The following is a 20,262-nucleotide window of genomic DNA, read 5'->3' as shown; positions in this document are numbered from 1 at the left end:
CTGTGACTTGAGCCTGCTCTCTTGGTGGTTGCTCCTGTGGAGTTTGCTGCCTCAGACCTGCTCTATTTCATTTTTTACAAATTTTTAAATTTTTTTTAATTAAGCTAGACATTTTTCCTACTCTTCTTCCTTTCTCCCCTCTCCCCTTATACCATTACCATGCCTCCTCCACACTTCCAGTTTACTCAGGAGATCTTGTCTTTTTTTTCTCCTTCCTAAATATGTCTCTCTTAGGGTTTGCTTTATTGTCTAGGTCTTCTGAGGTTGTGGGTTGTAGGTTGGTTATCCTTTGCTTTATGTCTAATAGCTCACGGTCTATTTCAAGAGCCATCGGAAGTGACATTCACCAGCCATAGACTGGTGAATAATCTCACTGGAGATTATTCACTGGAGCATAATCTCACTGCTCATGTGGAATCTTAGTAAAGATGGAGTCCATAGAAACGGAGTAGAAGGTGGTTGCAAGGACAGAGAGCAGGAGGAAATGGGGGCTGACATTCCTTGGGCCTGGAGTTTTCTGTCCTCCTGCTTCACTTTGTCTCTGTGTTCTGCAACTCTCCTGATCCCTTTCTCAGAAAGTTTGCTCCATTCATGACCTCATGGGTTGGTTGGTAGTGAGGTTCCTTGCTGCATGTCAGTCTCTCATGATCTCTAAGAACAGAACCCCATTTGTTTATCATAGCTAATCTGGCATCTGTCACAGGGGTGGTCAAGAAAGCTTGGCGAATATTTGATGAATACCAGGCCTCACCCTAGACTCAGGTTTTGCATTTGGTCTCCATTCAACCCATCTGTGCTTCAGGGAAGAACCAAGGTCTGACTCACCACAATGTCTTTAGGTGACATCCAGGGCATCTCAGGGTCTTACAAAGTCTCCACAGTGTCAAGGAGCTCATTGGATTTCCACTTAGGTCCAGCTTCTCCAGGCTTCCTGTGATCTCAAGAGTGGAGAAGAGAATCTGCCAACTGGTATCTGTGAAAGGGATCCACCTCGACCTGAATGAGAGAGATATGGCGGGGGTGGGGAGAAGAAATGAGGGATGTAACTTGTGTATGCATGGTCTGATGTGCACAGCCCTACACAGCAGGTTAGGCTCCTATCTGCCTGAGCACCAGGCCTCAACATGCCACCCCTAGAATTCACCAGCTTCTACCTCCTCCTTTGTTCCAGCATCTTGATCCTCTCTTCTGGGTGGTTCCTCATCTATATCCTTAACATAGCATGCTGTCTGCTCATTTTGTGTGTCTGTGTCTGACTAGTCTAGGTGTCCTACAGGGTGTGAACAGGTAACTGGTGTCTTTTCTTTTTACTCTAGAATGCCCAGTACAATGCCTGGCACAAAGCCTTCTTCCTTCTGATGTGAATATACCTGATTTCCTTTGGAACAGAAGTCTAGAGTTTCGTAAAGATAACCTGGAATGGGGAGATGGGAAGAGAGCTCAGCAGAGGTAACTGAGCATGCCTGTGATGGGATGTTGAGCATGATCAAAAACACCACAGGCGTGCTGGTTCACATGGTCCCTATATCTTTACAGGACTAGAAAACTACAGAGAAGGGACAGAGAATGAGGAGAGAGGGAGGGAGGGAGGGAGGGAGGGAGGGAGAGAGAGAGAGAGAGAGAGAGATCAGCTTAGAGTGGTAGTGAATTCCTTTAATGTAAAAAGCAAGCATATGAAGTCAGGAAAGTGGTGAGTTCTAGGCCAGCCTAAGCTACAAACCTGAAGGGGCTGGGAGCAGCTCAAGCCTGGCCTGTGCAACATTCTGTCCCAAACTCTACAAATAAAACAAAATAACAACTCAAAAACCACAACTCCAGAAACACAGATGAAAAGTGACCAACATTAACTGGAACAAAAACTATAAAATATTTCATTCCAGTTTCATAGAACCAAAGAGTTGTCAAGGAAATAAAATACTAAACTTTGAAAGCTGGTGGATTTTAAAAGAATTTACTTATTTTTTACTTTATGTGTACATTTGTATTCCTGCCTGTCTGTGTGTGCTCTGTGCATGCAGAATCCCGCAGAGGATACAATCAGAGCTTTGGACCCTCTGGGACTGAGTTAAAGGTGGTTGTGAGCCATCTGATGGGGTGCTGGGAATGGATCCACATCCTCTACAAGCCCAGCAATGGTCTTAAGCACAGAACCCCTCCCTGCCGTCAAAGGATGGCAGTTTGGGTGCATGGTCAGTGTTTGCACTGACTGAAAGTGGAACTTCAGAATGCATTATTCCAAAACCAAGAGGTGCCATTATGAGCCACATACAGAAAGTGCTCACCTTGCAATCTTTGATGCTTTAATTCCCTGGACTGGTCTTTCCCTTCCCTTGGCTTTGGCCAGTCTTCACACCTGAAATGTTTTCCGAGTGTGCAATGGCCTCCTGCTTGCCCCCCTGCTTTGTCTGGCTGACTTTCCCTTTCAACTTTCCCTTCTCTCTAGCAGCTAAAGCCTCTTCCTTTCTCACCGGATTGTCCCAGGATCCTAACGCCACTGTCCTTTCCAAGCAGGCTGGTGTTCTGGTTTCTTTTGTGCTATGTGGCCTGTCTCTGTACCGACTTAGAATTCTTCTAAAGGTCCACTTTAGAAGACCTTTCTACTTGCAACATCTGTAGCAAAGTCATCCAAGGCTGACTTGTTTATAACCATTGACAGTAACTACCTTAAATAGCCAAGAACAGAAAAAACTGTCCAACTGGCCAAAGTGTTCTCCCTGGAGAATATTATTTTTTAACTGTTTTTATTGAGCTATTCAGAATGGTAACTAGACTTTTAGCAACTAGAGAAGACAGTCTTAATTCATTAAGTAAATAAACATGAATATAATATATTGTGTGACTCAGTTATACTGCAGAAAAGTATATAGAAAAGGGATTAATAGTTATACTCCAATTCTTTACCTCATGCTCTGTACAAAATCTAGGGTTTTGGGATTCCTAAATGTGGTGTTTTGAATGAGATGTGACCAAGAATCGTGGGCATTTGAATGCCTTGTCTTCATTTGGTGGCACTATTTAAGAATGCTCCTGGGGTGTGGCTCTGTGGAATGAAGTATGTTACAGGGCACAGGCTTTAAGACTTCAGAATCTTGAGCCATTCCCAGTGCACTCTTTCTGCTTCCTGCTTGTGGTTCAAGAATGAGCTCTCAGCTGGGGCTCCAGTCACATCCATTCCTTCTGCCACGATGGACCCTGAGCCCTCTGGGACCAGAAGCCCAAATAAACTCTTCTGTAAGCTGCCTTGACCTTGACGCTTTATCACAGCAACAGAGAATTAACCAGCAAAGGCAATCTCTCTACCGATGAGTTACATTCTTAGCCCGTAATATTTTGAGACAGCCGCACACTAGGTAGCTCAGGCCATACTGGGACATATTGGTCTTCTTGCCTCAACCTTCTGAGTTTGGGAGGACAAATGTGCCAGACCAAGCTCAGCTACTCCAATTCTTAAGGCTGTCCTTCCTGATACATGGAATTATAAAAGCTACTTTTTTGTTTTGATAATTGATATATCCTTACTCTTTTACAACAAGTAGGTTTTTAATTACGTCATTCTAATCAAATGAGTCATTGAGACAACTTCCCATATGTGTATAACATAGTTTGATCATGTCTGCTCTCTCTGACTCATTTTCTTTTCTCTCTTTACTCCCTTCCTGTTCTCTAACAGTTGCTATACTACTTTTAAGTCATTTACTTTTTATGTGGGCTTTTCACCTCTTTTGCTGTGTTGCTCATGTTGGTGTCAAAGCCAGAACTCAAGAAATATCCCAGTTTTAACCACCAGAATAATGGAATTTCAAACTTTTGCTAACAAGTCAACTCAGCTTATCTGGGAAAAGTTTCAGTGTGTAGAAACAGAAGACTCAAAATGAAAATATCCGCCGCCCTTATTACTACACTCCTCCTCTGTGAATATTTTCCTTTCTGGTTCACTTGAGTGAGCATTTTCCTCCCTGATACTTGGTGTGTGCCTGGTCGTTCCAAGTGTCATGCCCTATGTAATTAGTATATTTGACTTCCTTATCTCCACTTTTTGAGATCCTCTTGGCAGTACTTGTAGTTTTCTTCCTGTAGCTGATTGGTTGTGCCTTTTATAAAATGAGTGCTTAATGAATATTGATGGGTGTGAGTCATCTAGACAGGAAAGAGACACATCCTGGTACTGAGTCACCACTACAGCACTGTGGAAGGCAAAGTCTGTGTTGCTGCTGGGATTGGAAGGCAGTTAGGAAGCCTTCAGGCTGAGTGTCAGGGCCATGCTGCCTTCATGACACATACAAGGAAGACATCTGGGCAAGAAAAATAGGGACTCTTACAAGTATGCATCCTGAGGTGTTGGTGGGAAGACCTTAGGGCCAAGGTCATTGTCCTGGGGATAGTGAATGGTGCATATAGGAGCTGAATGAGCAGTTTTTTAGAGACAGAGCATGGTGTGAAAGAGGGTCAGCTAACTGTGGGCCATTTGAACCTTGTGAAGGGTGGAGATGAATTTAATCAGAGAAGAATTTTTATCAGTTTTTGAGATACTCAGAACAGTTTTTCCCCCTGTAATTGATTGTTAGGGTCAGCCATAAAAACAGCGCTTTGGAGTGAATCATCTGGAAGGGAGAGAGACACATACTGATCCCAGTCAGCATTCTGCCCAGTGTAGGCGATCTTGGAAGGGGTGGTCTATCTTGCTGCTGGATTGGCAGGAAGTTAGGAAGCCTTCATGCTGAGTGCCCGGACTAGACTGCCTACATTGACACAAACTGGGTAGGGAAAACATAGGAATTCTCATACATATGAATTCTGAGGAGATGGGGCAAGACATCAGCGTCAAGGTCACTGTCACGGGGAGAGAGGATGGTTCTTGCAGGAGCTGAATGAGCAGTTTCTTAGAAAGAAAGCATGGTGAAACCAATAACTGTGGGCCTTTTGAACCTTGTGAAGGGTGAAGATTTGAATCAGAGCAGGTGGGTAGTCCTTACCGAGACAGAGAGAAAGATAAATGCTTATAGCTCCATTGTATAGTCAGGCACACAGAGGCAAATAGAGAAAGGAGATCAGATTCAGCAGTTAGATGCCACTGGTGACCTGTACCCCGCTGTCCTGGAGCCAGCCTAGGGTGGTGCTGGTGCCTAGAACACGTGTGCTTATGGGATCCACAGAGAAGTTGGAGAGAGGGCTGTGTCTGGATACTCACAGAACCATCCTGGAGGCCAACAGTGTTGGTCTCTGCTGTCCATATCCACTCAGCTGGAGCCTCTTCACATGGCGGCAGAACTTAATACAGAAAGTGACCACCATGAGCTCCACGTCTGTCTGGACCACCAGGTGGTTCACATTTGTCTGGAACACTGGGTAAGCCATATCTGTTGGGTTACAGACCTTTATTGTTTGAAGATTGCGCATCACCTGTGTCAGGAACCCCTCATTCTGAGTCTCATAAAAAGAGTGAAACAACCCCAGAGAACAGAGATCCAGGTGCTCGGGCAATGCCCTGGCTTTATATAGCATTTCCCACACGGTGTCCAGAGGCAAGCGGGTGATGAAGATCTTCTCCATTTCTTTAACCCTTTGTTTACTCAACAGGCCAAACAGGAAGCGTATGGTGGGTGCCTCAAACAGGTCTTCTCTCCCATACACTTCTATCAGTGTTTCCACAGTTCTGTATATTTTCCTATCACCACGTTTCTCCTCCTTATTCCTCAAGATGCAGAACATTGCTGCAAAGAACTCCTGGAGACACAAGTGGGAAAAGCTGTAGCTCAGAGAGCTGGGCTGCTTTTGAAGGATTCCAATCTTCAGAAAAGTGCCAATGACATCACCAGATAACCTTTGTTCACAGAGATCGCTCTCACTGAACAGGGTCCTTCTTTTGAAGATCCCCTCAGCAGCCAGTGAGCAGAGCCCTCTGAGCTGGGTCAGTAGGGCATGGTCTGGGAGAATCAGGGAAATGTATTTCAGGCAGAGGGCTGTGGTGGTCTTTGAGGTGAGTGAGAGTTGTCCCCCTTGTTCCATCTGCTGCTTCAAACAAGTACAGACCAGCCAGGACACCCAGGGTACCTCACACAGTGTTGAGAGCACTGGGTCTGAGGAAACCAAGCTGAAAGCTTTAATCGCTCCTCCTTTTTCTGAAAAATATTTGTAGAAATATTCCTTCCGCCCAGACTCAGAGAAGCCCAGGACTTCCACCCAATGTGGCTGTCCCAAAGAAGGAATGATCTTATTCAGGTCTGTGGTCCGAACTGTGAGCAGCAAGGAAGCCTGAGGCAGGACAGATTTCCCCAGCAAACTGGCCAGAAGTGTGTGCACAGGCTGTGTCTGACTCCAGTGCAGACACAGCTCAGGATTCTGATCTTTCAAGACCCAAGCTGGCTCATCTATGCCATCTAGGATGAAGAGCAGCTTCTCAGGGTGAGACAGGATCTCCATGGTGGGAATTGTGGGCACAGCCTGGTCTTTTTCTATGAGCTCAGCCAGACTCAGTTGCTTGTACTGGGCCAGCTCTCTGCAGCTGAAGTAGAAGACATGCTGGAAGCGATCTCTGTAGAGCTGATCTTCCTCCCATGCTCTCCTCACCTGCCTGGCCAGTGTTGACTTCCCAATGCCAGCAGCCCCCTGTAATACAACTAATTGAGGCGTTTCCTGTGTATCTGGGTTTGGGCGAAATAAATCTTGGATCTCAATCAGATGTCCTCTCTTCTCTGCTACACATTGATACCAGCTTTTTCCGACTATGCTCTCCCAGTCTCTTGGACAAGATTTTTGTAGGAGTATTAGCTGTGTGAAATTTTGGAGCAAGCCCTCTGTTTTCAAGGTCTCTGTCTTATAAAGATCATTTTCTTCAAGGTTCTGATATATTTTTGGAACACTTCCTAAATAAGGGAGAAAAAAAGGAATATAAGTGTACACACTAGAGTTGTTTGTTTTTTCATTCCTTTCTATCTTCTTTCTTTCCAATCTATACAACTGGACATGCTTAGGCATCTGTCTAAGCTGTGCAACGGACTGGCTGTGGGTGCTGGGATATTCTGAACAGTGCAGTGCAAAGAACTTGAGCTTAGAGAATAGAAGAGTCTAGTTCAAGTTTCACTTCACCTGTAACAATGCTGTGTGACCTTCATCCACATGTCAGGTATTTACCAATGTCTTACTCTGTGCCAGACCTGTTCTTATGGCTGAGAATAAAGGGTGAGATCACAGACACAGCTTTGTCCTCATTCAGTCCATGTGATGATACCACGGCTCCACAGAGCTCAGTGTTCCCATCTGGAATTTGGGAGCTGTGGTCTCTCCTGTAGTAGGCCTTAGAATGATGGGGTGATTACAGCCAGTGGAGTCAATGTCTGCTCCTGATAGATTGCACAGGCCCCACAGTTGCAGTCCTGACAACATTGTTCTGTAGGTTCTGAGATTCTAGGTCTGATAAGGTGATCTTGGGATGCCTTAGAGTGTGTGTTTCAGGACATAGACTTGCCCCTGTTCCCAGTACTGCCAATCCCAAGCTTATTTTGTACTGCCTTCCAGATATCATTCATAATAACAAGCCTTGTTTGTGACTACTGTTTGGATGTCCTTTGTCCCCACTGAAACTTGTGTAGAAATTTAGTTGCTAATGTAGCAGTAAGGGGACAAAGGTTTAGTGTAGTCATGGGGACAGGCCCCTTATTAATTGATCAATACTTTTTAAACAAATGTTCTTTTGTTTAAAAATATTGTTTTCGAATCTTATACAACAAAGGAGCGTCTGGAGGCATTACCATCCCTGACTTCAAACTCTACTACAGAGCTACAGTATTGAAAACAGCTTGGTATTGGCATAAAAACAGAGAAGTCGACCAATGGAATCGAATAGAAGACCCTGACATTAACCCACAAACCTATGAACACCTGATTTTCGATAAAGGAGCTAAAAGTATACAATGGAAAAAAGAGAGCATCTTCAACAAATTGTTCTGGCAAAACTGGATGTCAACCTGTAGAAGAATGAAAATAGATCCATATCTATCACCATGCACAAAACTCAAGTCCAAATGGATTAAAGACCTCAATATCAGCCCGAACACACTGAACCTGATAGAAGAGAAAGTGGGAAGTACTCTACAACACATGGGCACAGGAGACCACTTCCTACGTATAACCCCAGCAGCACAGACACTAAGGGCATCATTGAATAAATGGGACCTCCTGAGACTGAGAAGCTTCTGTAAAGCAAAGGACACTGTCGCTAAGACACAAAGGCAACCCACTAACTGGGAGAAGATCTTCACCAACCCCGCAACTGACAAAGGTCTGATCTCCAAAATATATAAAGATCCCAAGAAACTAGACCGTAAAAGGCTAACCAACCCAATTATAAAATGGGGCATTGAGCTGAACAGAGAATTCTCAACAGAAGAACTTCAAATGGCCAAAAGACACTTAAGGTCATGCTCAACCTCCTTAGCGATCAGGGAAATGCAAATCAAGACAACTTTAAGATACCATCTTACACCTGTCAGAATGGCTAAAATAAAAAACACCAATGATAGCCTTTGTTGGAGAGGTTGTGGAGAAAGGGGTACACTCATCCATTGCTGGTGGGAATGCAAACTTGTGCAACCACTCTGGAAAGCATTATGGCGGTTTCTCAGGAAATTCGGGATCAACTTACCCCTGGACCCAGCAATACCACTCTTGGGAATATACCCAAGAGAGGCCTTATCATACAACAAAAGTATATGCTCTACGATGTTCATAGCAGCATTGTTTGTGATAGCCAGAACCTGGAAACAACCTAGATGCCCCTCAATGGAAGAATGGATGAAGAAAGTATGGAATATATACATATTAGAGTACTACTCCGCAGTAAAAAACAAGGACTTCTTGAATTTTGCAAATGGATGGAAATAGAAAACACTATCCTGAGTGAGGTAAGCCAGACCCAAAAAGAGGAACATGGGATGTACTCACTCATATTTGGTTTCTAGCCATAAACCAAGGACATTGAGCCTATAATTAGTGATCCTAGAGAAGCTAAATAAGGAGAACCCAAAGAAAAACATATAGGCATCCTCCTGAATATTAACCTTCAGCAAGCGATGAAAGGAGACAGAGACAGAGACCCACATTGGAGCACAGGACTGAAATCTCAAGGTCCAAATCAGGAGCAGAAGGAGAGAGAGCACGAGCAAGGAACTCAGGACCGCAAGGGGTGCACCCACACACTGAGACAATGGGGATGTTCTATTGGGAACTCACCAAGACCAGCTGGCCTGGGTCTGGAAAAGCCTGGGATAAAACCGGACTCTCTGAACATAGCGGACAATGAGGACTACTGAGAACTCAAGAACAATGGCAATGGGTTTTTGATCCTACTGCACGCACTGGCTTTGTGGGAGCCTAGGCAGTTTGGATGCTCAACTTACTAGACCTGGATGGAGGTGGGGGTTCCTTGGACTTCCCACAGGACAGGGAACCCTGATTGCTTTTCGGGCTGGGGGGGGGACTTATTTGGGGGAGGAGGAGGGAAATGGGAGGCGGTGGCGGGGAAGGGACAGAAATCTTTAATAAATAAATAAATTTAAAAAAAAGATGCTGCGAGGCATCCACAAGTTCTACTTTAAATAAATAAATAAATAAATAAATAAATGAAAAAAAATATTGTTTTCGGGGAAAGGATTCCCTTTCTTTCCTGCAGGCACCTGCCTGCCTGTATACCATTTTTTCTTAAGCTGAACAGTCATAGTCTCTACTTGGACTCCCCAACTCCAGAACTATGATTTAATATACATATTCTAAACAAACAAATAAGCAAACAAACAAACAAAAAATAAAACCCTGGGTATGGTGGTGTAGCCCTGTAATTCTTCACTCAGAAGATAGAGGCAGGAGAATCAGGAACTCAGAGCCAGGCTTTCTATATAGTGAGTTTGGAAACTTCCTGAGCTACAATCACTAATCAGTCAATCAATCAATCAACCAGTCAGTCAATCAAACAAAGAACAAGAATAACAAATGTTACCCAATCGCTGGTTTCTGTCCTGGCAATAGAAACAAATGAACACATTTGCTCTTGATGTAACCTGCTCCACTGTTACTCAGCACACTTTGCTGGCTTCCCGCATCTTGCCCTACTCGCCCTTCCTCCAACCAGTGCATCTGAGGAGTCTTCTCGCCACTTTTGGGCCTGAAAATAAATTTCATCTCAGCCTCTTTTTTAAGAAACTCAAGGCAAGACAGACAGGAGAATTCCCCATGGACCAGAATCCAAGTTCATCCCTCAGCATCTGCAGGTTTCTCAAAATACAAGGCAGCTGTCTGTCCTGCCTTGGCCAAAGTGCTGAAGGAAATTTGGGTAGAGCACAGAGTATAACATCAGTTCCCACAATCAGCCCCCGAGAAACTGGCTTCAGGGGTCATTTGACTCTGAAATAAGTGTCTATAGATTTTCTCTTGTTGTCTTTTGTAAGAAAACTACAATCTCCTGAGTGCAGCAGGCTGGCCACTCATGCCTGTGGCCAAGGTCTGCCTGCCATGCCTGACCCAGGTGCAAAGGGGTAGGTTCAGCTGGAATGTATCTGCTTCCATGCACACATCTAAATCTTCTTCAGTTCTGTCACACTTCAAAAGACCTCGTGGCAGCAAGATGGTTCAGAAGTTAAAGAGCTATCAGGACAGTTGGATTCTAGGACCCCACATACACGCTGTGTGTGCATTGTGGCACCTGTCACTTCAGGCTCAGTAAGACGAGTCAGGTGTTCTCCAGAGCAAATCTTTAGCTTGACTAGTTCCATTGACAAGCTCTGAATATGGATGATGAGAGATTCTGTCTTAATGAATAAAGAGGGAGAACAGCTAAGGAAAATTCTTGACATCAGTTTAGGGTATTCACATACATACAAGTGCAACTCCCAACATATGTATGCCCAACACATGCAAATATGCATACACATATGTATCCACAGCATAAAAATACACATAGAAAGAAAAGTCCAATTTAAAAAATCTACAGAAAATGAATAGTAATGGGAAATATTCTACTAAGTGAGATAACCCATGCCTAAGGAGACAAATGCCAAATTTTCTCTGTCATATGTGGATATTAGCATGGTATATTTACATTTATATTTTTACTTTGTTTTTTTTAAGTTTACTTTAAGTTAATTTTTTCTAATCTTCTATGTTTATACTATATTTACATCATCTTCACCCTTCTTTAACTTCTCTATCCCCTCTAACTCCTCCTATGTCCCCTCTTTCCCACTAAGATCACCTTTTCTTCTTTATTGATTGGTAATACATGCATGCATGCATACATACATATATACATACATACACACATTCTGATGAGTCCATTTAGTGTTGCTGTTATGTGTTTAATGATGACCTCTTGGAATTTGGTAACCTACAAGGTACTCATCTCTGGAGAGAACTGAGTCTCCCTCTCTCAGCTTCCATTGATTGCCTGTAGCTTTTCAACTAGAGGTGGGACCATGTGAGACTTATTTAGAGTATCTCTAGAGGTCAGGAAAGTATAATGAACCCAAGAGAGGGGTAGGGTAAGGGGTCTTAAGTGGTGTGGGTAGAGGAGAATATTTGTGATATGAAAATGACATTCAAAGTTGAAGTGAGGATAGGGGTTGTGAGATAGGGAAGAGGACTGGGTGGTGATGGATTAACAAAAACTAACAATGTATGAAAGTTCCTAAGGAACACACCATTTTGTAAGCTAATCAAAAATATAACTCAAATAAATATAAGCTGATGAGCAATGGGTGCACAGTACTTTCCTCAGAAGACATGAGTAATTAAAGGGAAATCCCAGTGCCCAGCATGGAGTACTTCCCTAAGAGTTACTGGTCATGGAGGATGCAGAACGCCAAGCATGGAGTACCTCCTAAGAGTTAGTGGTCATGCAGAGACTCCACAAACAGCAAAATCTGTTGCTATTGCTCTTGGTAGTCTACCAGAACTAGAGTTAAGACTCTATTGCTGAAGACATAACATACTTTTGTTACAGGATTTAGGGAAAACAAGTTGGAACAGACATTTAGCTTCTTCCATCCTGTCTAACTTTCTTCAACCCTTGTAAGGTGTGAGAAGGAAAATTAAACATTAAGAAAGGTAAATATACTTTGTCTTTTAGACTAAATCAAAGTTGTCTTTTTCTGCCATGTGTACCACTTCCTTACTTACTGTAATCCCAGCCTCAGGCCTCCATCTTTAGAAGTCCCCTACCCTGAGCCCATCAAACCATGACTCCTCCCCAGGGAGGGTCAAAGGAGCCTGCCAAACCTTGATCCCTCCTCAGCATAGGTCAAGACCACTCCCACAGGCTATTTAAACTGCTCCCTAGAAAATAATCACATGGTGTTCCCTCTTCCTCTCTGGTGGTCATGTTTGTGGCTTCCATCCCCCCCCCCCCCCTTGGGCCACCTGAGAGTGCAGGCATTCAATTAAACCTTGATATCTTTTAATTTTGTCTGATTCAGTCTGATTGGGATTATTTGCATCAGCAGGGAGGCTCGTTTTAGGAAAATATTCCTAACACTTACTACTGTACAATGGCAGCCTAATTATTACAACATCATTTGTGAATGCTTTACCCTTCATACCTGTGTTAATTCCAGTATGTTTTTAAATTCGACCTTTGAAAACTTATATATTCTTAGAGCAAGGTCAGCAATCTAGATACCATTGAGGTTGTTGAGGCCATGATATATGGTATTTTTGTTGAAGCTGGTCTCTGACACCATGACAAGACTCTTCTGTGCCTTGCCACCGGGGGCTCTAGAATCACCAGGCTTGTGTTTCAAATGTTGTAGAACTTGTCACTGGGCCCGAGTATGCCCTAATCCTCATCTTGGTCCCGCAACATCTTGTCCGAGATGCCATAGGGAAGGACATTGGGCAGTCTATTGTCCTCATGTACATAGTGGCATGGAAACATCAAATCCAGAAAATTCCCAAGTTGACCTGCTAGGTCTGGCTGTTGACAAGTAAGGCTGCCTGGGTTCCTTTGACCCAACCACAACTGTCATCTGTAACAGGGAGCCATGGGTAAACATCACGGTATCATGATGGCCCATCACCTTTCTCTTGGACACTGAAACCACACACTCAGTACTGAGGGAATTCTGGGGGCACCTCTCCTTCTAGTTTCCCTATTGTCAGGGCATGGGGATAGCCTTATCTACCTTAGCAGACTCCACCACTTAACTGTGTTTTTAGGGGTATTTATCTCACTCATTCATTTTTAGTCATGCCAGCCTTCCCGGTACCTCGTATGGGAAGAGATTTTTTTTTTTTTTAGCAAAAGTAGGAGCTTCCATTTCATTTGCTCCTTCCATTCACCTTACCCCAGACTCGCCAGCAGCTCCACTCCTTCTCCTTCTGGCCTCCCAACTTCCCAGCCCCAATATGTCTTTTCCTCTACTAGCCTCTCAGGCTGGGACACCCAAAACTCCTCTGTTGCTAAAAATCATTACCCCATAGTTATCCAATTACAGGATTCTACTAAGTGCATTACCCAAGCTCTGTACCCCCTCTCTCTTCAGAGCCTTAGAGGACTTAAGCCTATTATCGCTGACCTTCTAAGAAAAAAACTACTTCGCCCTACCTCTTCTCCCTTTAACACCCCTACATTTGCTGTTAAGAAACCTAATGGAATCTATCGCCTGGTTCAAACCCTCCAGCTCATTAACTCTGCAGTGGTCCCTCTTCATCCTGTAGTGCCTAACCCTTACACACTTCTTTCCACTATCCCTCCAGGAACCTCCCACTTCTCAGTTCTAGATCTCAAGGATGCTTTTTTCTCTATTCCTCTCAGCTCTCAATCTCAAAATATCTTTGCCTTCACCTGGACTGACCCTGACACTCACCTCTCCACACAGCTCACCTGGACTGTCCTTACCCAGGGATTCTGGGACAGCCCACACCTGTTTGGTCAGGCTTTAGCTTCTGATCTACTCTCACGGTCTCTCGCTAAGTCTAAACTCACACAGTATACAGGTGATATTTTTCTTTGCAGTCTATCCTTGGAGATCAACAAAACTGATATTTCCACTCTTTTAAATTTTCTGTCCAAAAGGGGCTATAGAATCTCACCTTCTAAGGCCCAACTGTCTACCTCTCAGGTTATTTACTTGGGATTAACTAATACCCCAACCCAAAAAGCTATTACCCTAGACAGAAAAAAGCTAATTCAGTTCCTTGGAATTCCTTCTACAAAAGAAGAGGATTTTATCATTCCTAGGAATAGCTGGCTTCCTGTGTTTCTGGATCCCCTCTTTTTCTCTCCTCACTCACCCCTTAAACAAGGCAGCTCTCAGCTTTCTGCATGAGCCCCTTCTCCATCCCATTAGTAAACCCTTTCAGAGACTCCAGCAAGCCCTTATCCAGGCCCCAGCTCTTCATCTCCAGATTTAACTCATATTTTCTCCCTCTTTGTTACAGAAAAGGAGGGATATGCCCTTGGAGTCCTAGGTCATCAGCTTGGACCTTCCTTTGCATACCTGTCAAAGAAGCTAGACCTCACCACTCAGGGCTGGGCACCCTGCAAATGTGCTTTAGCAGTCACTGAGCTTCTTTTTTTTATTTTTTAATTTATTTATTTATTAAGGATTTCTGCCTCGTCCCCGCAACCGCTTCCCATTTCCCTCCCCCTCCCCCGATCAAGTCCCCCTCCCTCATCTGCTCGAAGAGCAATCAGGGTTCCCTGACCTGTGGGAAGCCCAAGGACTGCCCACCTCTATCCAGGTTTCGTAAGGTGAGCATCCAAACTGCCTAGGCTCCCACAAAGCCAGTACGTGCAGTAGGATCAAAAACCCACTGCACTGAGCTGAACAGAGAATTCTCAACAGAAGAACTTCAAATGGCCAAAAGACACTTAAGGTCATGCTCAACTTCCTTAGCGATCAGGGAAATGCAAATCAAGACAACTTTAAGATACCACCTTACACCTGTCAGAATGGCTAAAATAAAAAACACCAATGATAGCCTTTGCTGGAGAGGTTGTGGAGAAAGGGGTACACTCACCCATTGCTGGTGGGAATGCAAACTTGTGCAACCACTCTGGAAAGCAGTGTTTCGGTTTCTCAGGAAATTCGGGATCAACCTACCCCTGGATCCAGCAATACCACTCTTGGGAATATACCCAAGAGAGGCCCTATCATACAACAAAAGTATATGCTCAACTATGTTCATGGCAGCATTGTTTGTAATAGCTAGAACCTGGAAACAACCTAGATGCCCTTCAATGGAAGAATGGATGAAGAAAGTATGGAATATATACATATTAGAGTATTACTCAGCAGTCACTGAGCTTCTTATTTGTGAGTCAAAGAAACTAACCTTTGGGTCATCTACCCGTCTTCTCCCACCACAATGTGCCCCATATCTTAACTTACAAAGGCTTACAGATCTTACCCCCTTCCCAAGTCCTTTCTCTCCAGATGGCACTAGTGGAAGATGCCGTACTCACTTTCCAATGCTGCCCACCCCTTGATATCTCAAATCTCCTACCTCAAACTAACATTAATTATTCCCTGTCTCACTCCTGCCCAGAAATCTTAGAGCATGTACTGCCCCACCCCTCACATATACAGGAGGGCAAACTGTCCCAGGCCACTTATACCTGGTACAGAGATGGCATCTCCTTTTTAGGTGAGGGGACCCGTAGAGCAGGCTACGCCATAGTGTCAGGTACTGGGCTAGTGGAGGCACAGGCACTCTCCTCCCATAGTGCCAATCAGCAGGTTGAATTAATAGTCCTTACCTGTGCCTTCCAGTTAGCAAAGGGACAATCTTTAAATGTTTACATAGACTCCAAATATGCCTTTTATATCCTCCTGTCCCATGCAGCTATATGGAATGAGCGTGGGCTTCTGACAACAAAAGGAGGATCCGTAACTAACTCAGGTTACATTATGGACCTGTTAAAAGCCTCCTATATCCCCAAAGATATACGAATTATTGACTGTCAGTCTCATCAGACCAACAGTTCCATTATTTCCAAGGGAAATAACTGGATTGACCAAGCAGCTAGAACAGCAGCATTCCAGAGCCCAAACCTACCTCAGTCACCTCAGGGGGTTCATACAATACAGCCCACATTCTCACAGACACCCCCTGACACCCAGCAAATTCTGTCCTACCTACATCAGCTCTTTCATTCTAATAGCAAAGCTCTATTTCATTTTGTCAAGGCTCACCTCCAACCCACCTTGAGAACCTAGTGCCCTTAAAAGCTATTACTGCCTCTTGTAAAAATCTGTCAAAAGTCAGATCCCAAGACCATATATTGTAGCTTCCCTTTTCCCACCCACTAGGCCAAGGGCTCCCTTCCAGGAACTGACTGGCAGCTGGATTTTACTCATATGCCCACGGTCAGAAGAGTTAAATATCTCCTGGTTTTGGTGGATACCATGTCTGGGTGGATTGAAACATTTCCCACTACCAGCAAGAAGGCCCAGACAATTTCCGATGTTCTTCTCTGAGAAATCATCCCCTGGTTTGGAATCCCAACCTCTCTCTTTATTCAGATAATGGCCCAGAGTTAACTTTCCAAATTTATCAAACTTTGTCTAAGGCTCTTAACATCCCCTGCCTTTTCATATCCCATGCCACCCTCAGTCTTCAGGGTAGGTAGAACAAACTAACTGTTCCTTAAAAAAAAAATGTCTTGTTAAAATGTCACAGGAGCTTCACCTTGACTGGGTAAAACTTTTGTCTCAGGCCCTTCTTTGGCTTAGGGCTCCCCCAAAGCCCCCCTTTCATCTCACCCTTTGAACTCATGTATGGGCAGCCAGTTTTATCCTCTGGCCTCTCACCTAAAGCCTCTTTCTTTCCTGATCATCTGCTTACTCTGCTGTTTCCCCATCTTCTCTTCCCTATTATGGGATTTTACCAACTACTCATTACTTCAACGATGTGCTAATTCATGCCCACTGCCGATTAAAATAGGGGATCAGTTACTATTCTCTACCCAAGACCAACTCTCCTTAACCCTTCCCCCCTAAATGGCAGGGTCCCTTTAAAGTAATTCTTGTAACTCCCACAGCTGCCAAACTCGAGGGATTTCCTCATTGGATTTACCTGTCCCACCTTAAACTTTTTACTCTTCCAGCTCAAGATAGTCCCTCATATATGATAACTCAAACAGGGCCATGTTCCCTTAAGTTAAGTTCTAGAGGGCACCAAGATCAGCCACTCTTTCTCCAGTTCCAGAAAAATAAAAGTGTCATCACTGTACTCAACTCTCCTGTGCCCAAATCTCCATATACTCTCCCCCTCCCTCTTTCTCCTATCTGCTTTACCATCTTCTCGATATCTCTAATGTCATACTTAATTTTCCAGTTAACCACTCAGCTGTTATCATGGGGACCATCACTAAATATAGATCTGGAGGTACAAGGACTATCAAAAGCCCAAGTGGTAAGAAACAATAACGAGTTTGCAGCCCCAAATTCCAAAACCTCACAAAACAGACTTTAACATAACTGACTGCAGCAGTGTCTCCTGGATGTTAGGTAATACCATGATGCTTAAGGAAAACAAGTGACTTAAGATTTACTTCAGGTAAAACATTAAGTGGTCTAATAATTCCCCCTTTCAATAATTCCCCCTTCTTTTCCTCCCCCTCCCCACCATCTTCCATTCCAACACTATACCATTGTAATCATAAGCTTTTAATATGTCTAAAATTTATTTCTTTTCAAACATTTTTTTTCATTAGCTTCAGGGACCCAACTGAACCTACCTAAACAGACCAGACTCACCCAGAATAGGTATTATTTAATTCTTTCCTTATCATTCCTGGTCTTGGGAACCCCTTGGAAATTCCCTCCTTCCACCACAAAAGAACCCCTCTCTATCTTCCATCTTGGAACTCTCCTCCCTTAATTACTGGGATCTAAATTTTTTTCCAGACATAATTCTATGCCTTTCCAGTATCTTGAGAGGTCCAAGCTGCCAGCCAGCCAGTTCCACAGAGCCCGGAAAACAACACAAAAGTAGTCAGCTACCCCAGGACATGGTCAAGCATCTCAAGTCCCCAACACCCACAAAATCAACATGAAGTAGTCACAAAAGACCTTACGACGCCCCATTCCCATCCATTAAAGACTTCCAAACTCCCAATTTTTTTTATAATAAACAAAAGGGTGGAATGTAATTATTCAGCCACAAACAAGGCTGCACTTCTAGGTTCTAGAGCCATGCACATGAAGACAAGCCCTTAGGCAGAAGTGCCTGAATGTTAAAGGGCCCCACATGACCCATGTGTGCACATGTGTGGTTACATCCATGTGTGACTCAGCTAAGCCCTTGCGTGCATGTGTGAGCCGCATTATCTGCATATGATGTAGCCATGTCAACCCCCCTGTGTGCATGCACTAGGCAGCTTTTAAAAAGCTGGACATGCCATTTCTCTCTCTCTCTGCACACTGATTCCCCAGGCCTGTGCACGCCCCCTCTAATAAACTCCTAAGCAGGTTTGTTGTGTGTTCCGTGTTTCCTTCTCACTTGCGCCAGGTAATTTCAGGTATAGTGATGAAAGCACTTTGATACCAGTGCAAAAATAGGCATAGAGGCCAGTGGGGAAAAATAGAAGATTCTAACATGCATCCACCTAACTAGAGCCAACTGATAGTTAACAAGGACCCCACAAGTGTACAGTAGATAAAAGACAGCATCTTCTCGAAGTGGCCCTGGCAGAACTGGCATATGTTTAGAAGAATGAAGCTCTGAACTATGAAACTGCTGGAAGAAAACAGGCTACAGGATATGGGTGTAGGAAAGGACTTCCTGAATAGGATTCCATTTGCCCAACAATTAAGTCCAACAACTGATAAGTGGGATCTCATCAAACTAAAAAGGTTCTGTGCATCTAATAAACAATAAGTTGAATGAAGCCCATGGAGAAAGAGGAAATATTTGCCGTCTAATCTTCTGACAGAAGATTAATATACAGAATATATAAAGAACTAAAAACCCAAATTCTCCCCACCTCTGACACTGCCTGGAGTTCTAGGACCCAGAGGTTGGGTAGCATGGAGACCTATGATAGAACTAAATACAACTGGAGAAAAAAAGTCAATGTAATGATGCCCAGTGAGATTCTGCCCCAAATGACATCAGAGCCTTCATCCAGTAACTGATGAAAACATGTACAGAGACCCACAGCTGACATTAGGCCGAGTTCAGGGAATCCTGCTGAAGTGAAGGAGTGTGCAAGCCAGAAGGGTCAAGGACATCAGAGGAAAGCCTACAGAATCAAGTAACCTGGGCTCACAGGAGCCCATAGAGACTTAATCAACATCCAGGGAACCTACATGGACTGACCTAGGCTCTCTGCATATATGTGATAGTGTGTAGCTTTGTCTTCCTTGGGGACTCCTAAAGGTAGGAGCAGGGGCTGTCTTTGAGTTTTGTTTGCTGGCTTTTGGAACCCTACTCACCATACTGGGTTTCCTTGCCCAGCCTTAATACAAGGGGAGGTGCTTAGAGTTATCATTTTGTTGACCTTCCCTGTCACCTGTATACCCTGTCCCTTTAAGAGACAAGCTCTGCCCATCCCCAATCCCCCTACTTCCCACAGAGGCGAGTTGATCTCATGCCTTCCCTCCATCTTCTCTCTCTGTCTGTCCCTCTTCTGAAGAGGTAATTACTGCCTCCCCCTCCCTTCTTCCCTCCTCCCTATCTCTTTCTTTCTCTCTCTTCCTCCCTCTTTTCTCTGTAATCCCCTTATTCATTAAAAAAAAAAAAAACCTCTATACCCAAGCTCTTTGCACTGCATATCTGTCTGTCTCTCACTGGGTCTCCCACCTACCAGGGTCGGGCCTCTGTAAATCCTTCATTGGTGCTGTGAACATGGCAGGCTATCCCTTGCAGCTGAGGACTGCTAGGGATCCTATAATCCTCTCCCCTTTAATAGTGTCACCTTTTCAACTTAAAATCACTGCAATTCTACACCCAACATCAAATGGTAGGTTCCTCCCACACATCCGGCCATGCCTCCATGAGTGTGCAATCCCTTGGCAGTAGTTCCCACCACATAAAAATGGCCCAGTACTGGTCAACTGCTTGCCTTTCAGGCTTAAGGCCCCTCACTCAGACTCCCGACTCCATGTGATGATGTAGCGGTATGGTTTGTGCCCACCCATTTTCATGGCCTCTGGACTTTGAGAGTGATGACCCAAAGCCAGTTTGAGCTGGGATCCATGCTGAACCTCTGGGATGCTGGAGTTCTGTCTCTGGATCTTCTTGCCTTACTCATGGAGTGTGTGCCTCCCC

The 20,262-nt window shown here is 44.2% G+C and overlaps 1 protein-coding gene across 1 annotated transcript in view; it reads right to left on the bottom strand.

Moving 5' to 3' along the window:
• Positions 1-20,262, bottom strand: part of LOC121456306 (NACHT, LRR and PYD domains-containing protein 1a-like) — a 67,462-nt gene that overhangs the window by 38,221 nt on the left and 8,979 nt on the right. Inside the window, exons 4-5 of the mRNA XM_041664370.1 lie at positions 5,189-6,863; positions 826-996 (exon numbers count right to left, since the gene is read on the bottom strand). Coding sequence (XP_041520304.1) covers positions 826-996; positions 5,189-6,863 — 1,846 coding nt within the window. The remainder of the gene's footprint in view (positions 1-825; positions 997-5,188; positions 6,864-20,262) is intronic.

This window comes from Microtus oregoni, unplaced genomic scaffold (genome assembly GCF_018167655.1).
Source record: "Microtus oregoni isolate MIOR12 unplaced genomic scaffold, Mior012 000015F_ref0000493, whole genome shotgun sequence".
Classification (NCBI taxonomy): Eukaryota; Metazoa; Chordata; class Mammalia; order Rodentia; family Cricetidae; genus Microtus; species Microtus oregoni.
The sequence above is the reverse complement of the archived record's forward strand: the minus strand, read 5'-3'. Positions and strand labels throughout refer to the sequence as shown.